At 36.1% G+C, this 10,103-nt stretch overlaps 1 protein-coding gene across 1 annotated transcript; it reads left to right on the top strand.

Annotated features, from left to right (window-relative positions):
• Positions 1-2,058: 2,058 nt before the first annotated feature.
• HHEX (hematopoietically expressed homeobox) lies at positions 2,059-9,234 on the top strand. The gene is made up of 4 exons (XM_075216148.1): positions 2,059-2,593; positions 5,679-5,857; positions 6,390-6,440; positions 8,280-9,234. Exons 1-4 carry the CDS (start codon positions 2,242-2,244, stop codon positions 8,511-8,513), a joined length of 816 nt encoding a protein of 271 aa, XP_075072249.1. The 5' UTR covers positions 2,059-2,241; the 3' UTR covers positions 8,514-9,234.
• The last annotated feature ends 869 nt before the right edge of the window (positions 9,235-10,103 follow it).

Genomic DNA, 10,103 nt, shown 5'->3' with positions numbered 1-10,103 from the left:
TACCCATTAATTGGTATGTTTGTCTCGTCAATAGTGAGTCAATCGTGTATGTTGATTTTACCTACCAGTATTTCTAAATGATAAGATGCTATAATAATGGCAAAATGCTCCAACATTTATACAATAGACGTTTGATATTTGATCTACTTATCTGAACCGTTTACTTTATTGCATCCTCATCAAGGACAATGAAATAACACTAAAAACTTCAGATAAATGTGACAATAATTAGCATCCACTCGGTTTGCTTGTTGATTGATTGGTCATGAAGATAGATATAATGGGTGGCTCATGCATAGAGGGTAACAGGTGTCTCCATAATACAGTAAAATCTATTTAAGCCTGACCTAGGATATCTTCTACCCCCCGGTGTGGGAGAAACACCAGGTTTGCAATACGGCCTGTAGGGCTCCAGTTCTGAAACATACAGAATGCTGGGTCTATAGCGCACTTTGCTTGTCTCACTTTAATTAATTATCGGAGACTGTGCTAATGTCCTGTCATCATCACTTGCTTAATACTGCTGATTGCCACCAAATCTACACCTTTCATCTTACAGGATGTGTTTTCAGAACTAAAGATAACAACACATCAACATCAGTCCTATGCACAAGGCTCAGACAGGGCCAGGCTCCCCTTACAAACACCCGAAATCCAATTACCCCTGCATGCTCCATCTCCTAGTCTATCACATATAACCACTACTACACACTCATTGCAAGCATGGCTTTATGTATTGCAGATATTCCCCTATAAACAATGCACAATCCGAGTGACCAGATTGGAGATGTACAACAAATGTTAATCAGCCAGTGTAATAATAATGCAATGCTCTCCTCTACTTATAGTTCTAGCAAAACGTAAGAGAGGAATTCTCCCTCGTATGGGGATATCTAGATATTTAAAATGTTATCGTTAGATTTCACAATAGTTAGCAGGGCAACAAGTGTAACAGAATTATAATGAGTACACAATAAAGTTCTGGTTGGTTGTTTTCTGTCTGGGGAAAAAAACAGTACTAAAATTATTAAAGTTGTTGCAGATTTCTAAGTTTGAATGCACTTGATCTCATTTTACTCTCTGACATCACTAGAGATTGCAATATTTTGTTGTGAGTTTAGAACTCATTCAGTAGCTCTTCAACAGTTGTGGAACTACAAGTCCCAGATTACCTTGCCACAGCAGACCCAGGGATGGGAAAGACACTAAAATATTACTGATTTATTACATAAAAATGTTTCCACATCACAAACTGCATCTGTGTAGCAGTTTCAAAGTTTTACTCACACAACGTATATATTGTCCGGCCACACAGAACACCACAACCAAAGTGCACAATAAACTTCTTTATAAACCTGATAAAAAGAGAGAGATCATTTCAGAGTAGGGAGACTAATTCCTGGCACAACGATTAAGTGTATATTATAACAGGGGTATAATATTTGTTAAAATAAATCTACACACACTTTTAAAATACGTTTTGGACCATATTATAATTCCACTATTATGTTTCTTCTGCACACTTTTGTCATTTCTTAACTTATATACAATTTACACACCCAAAGCACAAATATAAAACATATATTTCAGAATGTCTAGCAAAAAAAAACAAAAGAACAAATTTATTGCAGTACTTGTCAGCCAGAAAAATCTATGTGATGTTGAATACTTTCCTGTTATATGAGTATCACTCCTATAATACTTTTGTCTTTTTTGACAGGAAAGTATTTAACATCACATAAACCTATATTTCATGAGTTATGCAGCTATGAATGCACCAGTGACATCTCTCAGTGTACGTGGGCGAGGACTGACATAAATGCACAGCATGAGAACAATCATCGATCTTTAGATCTAGTGATAGTGTGCTGGCTCTCCCTTCAGATCTTGTTGCAGATTATTAGCAGCCTCTGATTGGCTCCCCATGGACTTTACCTACAACAAGGGCATGCCAGGAGGGGGGCGTGGTTATCTCCACTAGCCAATGAGGCGGTGAAGGGTACAAGGCAGGAAGTGTAGAGAGACCACGAGGGGTCCGCCCACTGCCAATAGAAACTGATGGAGGGTTCTTGCAGGGCTGGTTAGATGTCAGTGTGCCGGACACCAGCTGCTTGTGCCATTTAAAACCCCCGGCTGGCTGCTCCTGCAGACAGATTTACAGCCTTACACCCAGGTGGATTACATCTCACCCACAAGGATTGCTGTGGACAGTGACAGGACCAGGAGAGGGGATCCCCAGTCATGCAGTACCAGCACTCTAGCTCTTCTGCAATGGGTCTTAGTGTGCCCTTGTATGCACCCACCCCCCTGCAGCCTGTGCACCCCACACCATTCTACATCGATGATATCCTTGGAAGGAATGGAAACCCAGCCATGCCCACCCCTACTCTGCCATCTCCTAATTCTTCCTTCACCAGCTTGGTGGCAACATACAGGACCCCTATCTATGAACCCACGCCAATCCACCCAGCTTTCTCTCACCAGGCAGCGCTGGCAGCTTCCTATGGATCCAGCACCTTCCAAAACCCCCTGTACCCCTTCTCACGACCCATGAGCGAATATACACATGCCCTCATCAGACACGACTCTATGGGTAAGTTCAATGTCATCGTTTCGTTGTGGATTCCGTGTGAATGATGGGTGGAAATATGTATTTTCTATGGATTGATCACTAGAAAGTGGACACATCTGGAAATTCTTAAAATAGTTCTAGCGAGTGATTGGCAGCTGTGTCCATACTGGGTGTCTGCAGCTCCTGCTGACATCTGTATCGTATGTAGAACTCCTGATCCATTATAAAGCAGTTTATATATCTCCCATCCGTTACCTGTACCCTGCACGGTTTCTTGTGACTAAGCTCCACTGTGACCCCTGTTACTCTATCTCTGTGATGAGAAGTAATAGAAATCTTTTTGTGGCTGTTTTGATTTGTAGTTCTCTCAACTCGTTTAGCTTGATCTTAAAGCAAAACCGCAGAGCTTCTCACAGCTCAGAGACACGGCTGCAGGATTTCTTGCAGACAAAGCTGATCTAATCTATGCTTCGAAGAAACCCCCAAAAAAATGTACAACAAAAAGAAACAACAGCAAACCTAATACTCTGCAACCACGACTTGTCCCCGATTGCCCCTTAATGTAGCACCACGTGGGGAATTATTGACCAGTTACTGATACAAATTAATTCACTTGGTGAGAATGTGTCAAATGTATCACAGTGGATCATAGTGTTATAGTGTATTATAGCGTTCAGTCTCAATGGTTCACATCAGGAATAGATCCGGCATGGGTAGCAATATATTTATATTGGTAACATTATGTTTACAGTATTATGAATTTATTGCAGTAGATACATAAGTTCCTTTTAAAATAAAGAGATTGGACGTGTCCTGCGACAGGCTGCGTTTTATTGCGCGTTCCTGTGCGCTGTCCCTGAGGATGAAGCTGAACAAGCAGTGTCTGGCAGTGGTGCTGATTATCCTGGACTGGTCAGAGAGGTGCAGGCTGACCCCCTTTCCGTTCATACAGGAAACCTTGAGCTCTTGATAGCAGAAAATCTGGCTTCAGAAGCTGTTAAGTGTTTTCCTGGCTGCCTCTTCTCCGGAATTCGTGCACACTGTTGATTATTTTATCGACATCCTCAATACAGACAAATTCAGGAAACACTCGGCTTCTGATAGCCAGGATCCGTTTTTGTGATATTGTTCATTTCCTCTGTGTGGGATGAGACTCTGTAGTGGCTAAAATACCCAGTTGCTTCCTATTTTTTCTAATGGCTGTTTTCTTGCAAAGTTCCAACTGACGCAAGCAGAGGATTGCACAACACCACAAAGCCACAAGTGCAGGCCAGAGGTGAGAGGCCCATTCAGTGTATACCCAAACCAACATGATCTCAGAGTCTGCCTATTCAGCCCACTAGTGACAGGGTAGATAACAGAACATTTACAGGAGCGCAAGGATGTGTTTCTCTATTACATGGAGTGAATATTTGTTAAACTTAGGTTTATTTATTTGTCTTACTGGACGACTCATTTCTCTTAAAAAGGTGTTTGCTTGCAAACCAATAACAACCTCAAAAGTGGTTTGGTGTGAATTTGACAAACGTCCTACATTCTCAGATTAACTCAGTACCTCCAAATAATTCATCCTTATAATTTAGGTTAAAGAGTCAGAGTGCATGAATTGGCAACACGCACCCAGATACATGCATGATATATATATATATATGTGTTTGTATATGTGTGTGTGTATATATATATATATATATATATATATATATATATATATATATATATATATATATATGTGTGTATATGTATTTATATATACATGAATATATAAATGTATTTTATATATCTATGAATATATAAATCTATTTATGTATGTATGTATGTGTATATATATATAATATATTTATATAATATATTTATATGCATATATGTTATTATATATAGTTTTATTGTTCTATATATATGTATATATTGTTACTGTACAGCAATGTACTTGATGATATTAATTTAGACATTTCATTCATCATATATCTCAGTCTTTAATGTAAGAATTAAGGCAAAGTTAAATATTTCAATGGTTAAAAAATATCATAGCTGAATAATGTTAATATTTACTGTATTTGTAATAATCCATTTGTAACAATGCCCCTATTGATATTTTAATATGTAGACAGAGAATCGTTTTTATAAGGTTGTTTTGTTTGTGTGTAATTATAATTTTTGGCCTTTGCTTAGCTTATTGGTCACAACGAAAACTGGCACTGCACAGAGTGTATCGTGTATTTTTTGGAATAATGCCGAAAGGAAACAGTGGCTTCTAACCTTGTTATATGACAATCTTACATTTAAATATTCATTGCTTTTCACATGAATCATTTCCAATCCAGACACATGAAATGTACAAGAAGCAGGCGAGCATTCGATTACAGTAGAGAGCACATTATGAGGAAGGCAGTTTCTTTATGAGAGATAGAGACCCAACAGGAAACATATTCACGGAAGTGTGGACATAATCTCTGATGACAATAACTGGTCCTCAGCATATCAGCAAGATCAAGGCAAGCTGCGGTTCTCCAGCTGTCGTTGAACTATAAATCCCAGCGTGCGCTACCAGCACCTGGCCCTTAGGGCATGCTGGGGGGAGTAGTTCCACAGCAAGTGGTGAGCTGTAGGCTACCTCAGCCCGATCTGCTGTGAGAAGCCACAGACTCAAGTTCAACCCTTATCATCAGAACAATCCCTTACTCACGTCCTACACATAGAACAGAATAACACAATATTGTTTATGCTGCTTATTCTCACGCTTCAGAAACATAAAAAAAAATAGCAACAATAATTTAAATTTCACAGCCATAGTGATCACTGATAATTATGGCTTTGAAGTTTAAATTATTGTTACTATTTTTTTAGTGTTTCTGAAGTGTGAGAATAAGCAGCATAAACAATATTCTGTTATTTATCAGCATATATATATATATATATATATATATATATATATATATATATACATATTCCTTAGCGGATTGCAAGCACCTCAGCCATAGGATACAATGGATACAGGGATAGGGACATTGTTCGCTAATTCCGGTTTAATGCAGATGTTTGTGTGTATGTGGCTACACTTGTACATGTTGCATTAGGTGTAGATAGTCATATGTTGTGTACTTTACAGGTAAACCGCTTCTCTGGAGCCCCTTTATCCAGAGGCCACTTCACAAGAGAAAAGGGGGTCAAGTGAGGTTCTCCAACGACCAGACTATAGAGCTGGAGAAAAAGTTTGAGACACAGAAATATTTGTCTCCCCCCGAAAGGAAAAGATTGGCCAAGATGTTGCAGCTGAGTGAGAGACAGGTAAGACGACCCCTAACTAATGTGGAAACCACAGGGGAGCCGTGTTATTTATCTGTAGTGCAGTCTTACAAACAAATCCTGTCGTTTCCAATTATACCAGATTCATGTTCATCATCCAACAATTATATCGTATTTGTGATGAAAAATAAAATATAGTCTCAAAATACAAAGAAAAGAAAAAAATTATTAAAAATAGTGCAATTTTATGAACTTCTGTTAAATAAAATAATAATTATAATAAATAATAATAATAATTAACATGTATTGTTATGTGAATTAAATAATAATATAGCCTTATTACAATATAAAGTTAAATTAATTATAATGGTTACCACTAGTCTAGTTAAATAATAACTGCAAACCATTATTATTTTTATTTGTGTTACATAATGGCATATAATAATAATAATAATAATAATAATAATAATAATTAATAATAAAAAATAATAATTAATAATAATAATTCTGAATTGCAGTAACATGTACATTGTTATTTCCCTGAGCTGATCTAATCTCACTTCCTCCTATCCAGGTGAAAACATGGTTTCAGAACCGAAGAGCCAAATGGAGGCGTCTCAAACAGGTAGAGCAAATAACTTTGTTTCTAGGGAGAGACTCATTTTAATCAACTTATCTTTTAATGTGATCACCCATCCTGCGTTGTATGCCCAAGTCATTTGGATGGCTGTGTAAACTCTTCACCTTGATTAGTAAGGCAAATAGTCCTGTAAGGAATCCAGGCGGCACTCATGCAGCAATAATGCTAAAAGCTTCTAAATAGGACGAGATAGATTATACTCCATGTTGCACCCACAGCAACTATTAAACTCGTCACTAATTGATGTGCAAACCCATGGGCTGTTTATCTTATTACCTCTGTACAGGTACTAATCCTGTTTCATCGCACCTCTGCATAAAGTCGGTGTTTTGACTAGCAACGCTGAATAGACTCTAAACTTGACGTTTTCACACCTATATACTGTATACAGGGTTTGGTAATTACTGTCTAGACGCGCTCAAGCATCCCACGGCTCTTCAGCTGTTGTGGAACTACAATTCCCAGCATGCATTGCCAGCCAAAACTTTCTCCACATAATTTAGGCTAAATCACATTGTGGGGTTGTATGGTTAATATACTTAAAACACTGTATTAACATATATTATATTGTGCTTTCCTGGTACACATGTTTGGTAAAGCTGCTTTGGAAGTGGTCATTAGTACTTTGGTTATATATTTCTGTAAAGTTCCTACATGAGGTTAGATGATTGCATTACTGAAGTCAATAACAGTTTTGAGGTTTTGAAAGTCCTGGGTAAACTAGATGTACGATTTGAATCTCTGTGTAGAGTTGTGCTGCTTCAAATTGGCATTGAATGCAACAAAATATTTACTTCCTGCACTTAATGCTATCTAAGTCTAATATCTATATAGATATATAGATATATTCACGAATACACACACGCACGCACACACACACATATATATATATTATACACCCTACTGACACACTCATGTTCATGATAATCAATTTTAATGACTTGAAATGCTAAATACTGTAACATATACGTATCATTGTGATTTTGTTGACCTGTTTAACTTTTTACTAACTTTCTAGCCTGTTCTAGTTACTATTTAAATGTGTCTTTCTATTATGAACAAAGTGAAATTGTGTAACTGAAGAGATGGTTACACAGTGTAAGAATAACAGACCCCCTAATGTAATAAAGCAATGTGTACAGCCACAATAGTCAGCCTCCCTAGTGCTTGTTGGCATACATATATAATTTGGCGAACATATGGAGCGAATCAGTTAATATAGCAATCAAAGGTAATTATAGAATAGCAGTGCAAAAATGTTACAAAATCAAATTATAGTTCATCAGTTTATGTGTTGCATTGCAATAATGCCTGTAAGCAAGTACAGGAGGGATTGTGTCCCCCTCACCCCATCTCTGTTTTATGTCCACAATGAAGTTTTAGTGCAATAATTGTTTTTTTGCCTATATGCTGGTAACACTTGAACATTTATTGCCATAGACTATAGCTTTTACTGCTTGGCTGGCATTATTCTGATTACATAAAATATAATACACATACTGGTTTTCTAACTTTACTGTGTTATTGGGGTATCAATAATGTATTTGTAGCATTCATGTAAAATGAGACAAACTGTACAATGTGATATACAGGGGGTATGTGGTTGGAAACCCCCCCAACATTACAAAAACTATATATGCTTTTCCAATAATGATGTTATCAATGAAGTATGACCTGACATGGATTACAAAATGACTAGCTCTGCCTGTGTGGAAATAAAGTGCAATGAGGTTTGAATATTTTACTATCACAACACTGGGGTTGGCGTTGTTGTGGGGTTTCGGGTGTAGATCATTAAAATGCTAACTGAAATTTCTATTTTAGGAGAACCCCCAGGGAAATAAGAAAGACGAAACCGAAAGTCTAGAGAATGACTGTGAGGAGGGTCAGGAGAACTGTTTGAGTATTGAGCAGAAAAATAAAGATTCCTCTCTAGATGGGTCACAGTGCTCCCCCTCTCCTAATTCTCAGGAGAACCTGGACACAGACATTTCAGATAATTCCGATGAAGAAGTGGACATTGAAGGTGACAAAGGATATTTCAAGTGTACCCACTGATACACGTCTCACAAAGGACTTTTTATTCAGCTTGCACTTTAACAGAAGCTGGACTCTGCACCCCTAAATCGTATGATGGGGTAAGGACAAGGATATGATGTAATATATACAGTGCCTTAGCTGCAGTGGAAATAATGTCAGGTCATTGTCAGTTATCCATGTCAGACTGTGTCTTTAACTTAAGAATTTTAAATTTTTATATTTTTTGACTTGTATATTAAAATTCAGCAAGTGTCTACAAACTTGGATAAATAAGGGGAAGCGGTGAGCCCTAATAAACCCCACTTAAAATCCTAAATTCTAGAACGACTTACCTATAAATATGTTATAGGTATTCTGAGGCTCTCCAGCCGCTGTGGAACTACAGTGCTCAGCATGGCCTGACTCACATCGGCGTGAGTCTTGAGAAATATTTCTGCAGGACTTTTTCTGTGTTTTTTTTAAATAAAACATTTCCAAATTTAAAAAAAACAAATCAGTTTTCTTTGTACAAAGCGGATATCTACTAAAGTTACACCATAAGTTTACTATGCATTGTATATATTGTATATAATTTATATATGTTTTTGTAAATGTCATGCGACTGCATACCTCAGGCTGTTTATATGACGTGTACATATTTCCCCCCCCTAAAACAATGGAAATATATTTAAATTTTTTGTGTGGATGAACCTGTGGAATAAAAGTGAAGTTGTTAAGTAAAAATAGCTTAATGTTCTAATTTATTAGAATTTAATAATATATATATTAGAATTTAATAATATATAATATTATACACAATATATATATATTATAAATAATTATATATATATCTATATATATGTTTATATATATATATATATATATATATATATATATATATATATATATATAAAATAATTTAATAATATATAATATTATACACAATATATATATATATATATATATATATATATATATATATATATATTATTGTAGTTACTTATCATTTTTACATTGCATTCCAAAAGACATGGAAATTAAATGTCTTCCAAATAAATACTAATGACGCATCTTGTTAATGATGAATAATTTCACAACACAGGAGAAAACACGTCTATCTGAGTCACAGTTGCTTATATTGATTAATAGGGATTGTGATGTATTTTTAACATTCAAAACTTTCAGTCATTGACCTCTCTGTGGTTATAAAGGTTATCTTAATTCTCTGAAATGAATTGCCTTCTGGGAACCCGGTTACAAAATAAATAAAATAAAAAAAGACTAAACCAAACTCCCAGAAAATGACGTTTTTTATAAATCTTATATTATTATACAGCAGAGAAGCAAATCAATAGATAATTAAATAACCTACTACATGTGGCAATTCAGTACCGGTTAAAATTTGGACAATTTGACTGTTTCCCAAAATTCATAAATGTTGATTTAGGAGCAAAGCAATACAGGAGTAAATGTGCTCATGGACAAAGCATGTAACAATGCAAGGGGTGCATATATTTTTTTTTGTTTACATTCAAGGATAATACTGGCTGCTTTTTTATATATAGCACACAAATACATGATCTCTTTATTTTTACACTGAAATTTAATTTGATCTAGGGCATATCCTAT

Source organism: Mixophyes fleayi, chromosome 6 (genome assembly GCF_038048845.1).
Source record: "Mixophyes fleayi isolate aMixFle1 chromosome 6, aMixFle1.hap1, whole genome shotgun sequence".
Taxonomy (NCBI): domain Eukaryota; kingdom Metazoa; phylum Chordata; class Amphibia; order Anura; family Limnodynastidae; genus Mixophyes; species Mixophyes fleayi.
The sequence above is the reverse complement of the archived record's forward strand: the minus strand, read 5'-3'. Positions and strand labels throughout refer to the sequence as shown.

Coding starts and splice junctions, on each gene's coding strand:
- HHEX (XM_075216148.1), top strand. CDS start 2,242: ATGCAGTACCAGCACTCTAGCTCTTCTGCAATGGGTCTTAGTGTGCCC. Junction 2,594..5,678: donor CATCAGACACGACTCTATGG/GTAAGTTCAATG, acceptor TGTACTTTACAG/GTAAACCGCTTCTCTGGAGC. Junction 5,858..6,389: donor TGCAGCTGAGTGAGAGACAG/GTAAGACGACCC, acceptor CCTCCTATCCAG/GTGAAAACATGGTTTCAGAA.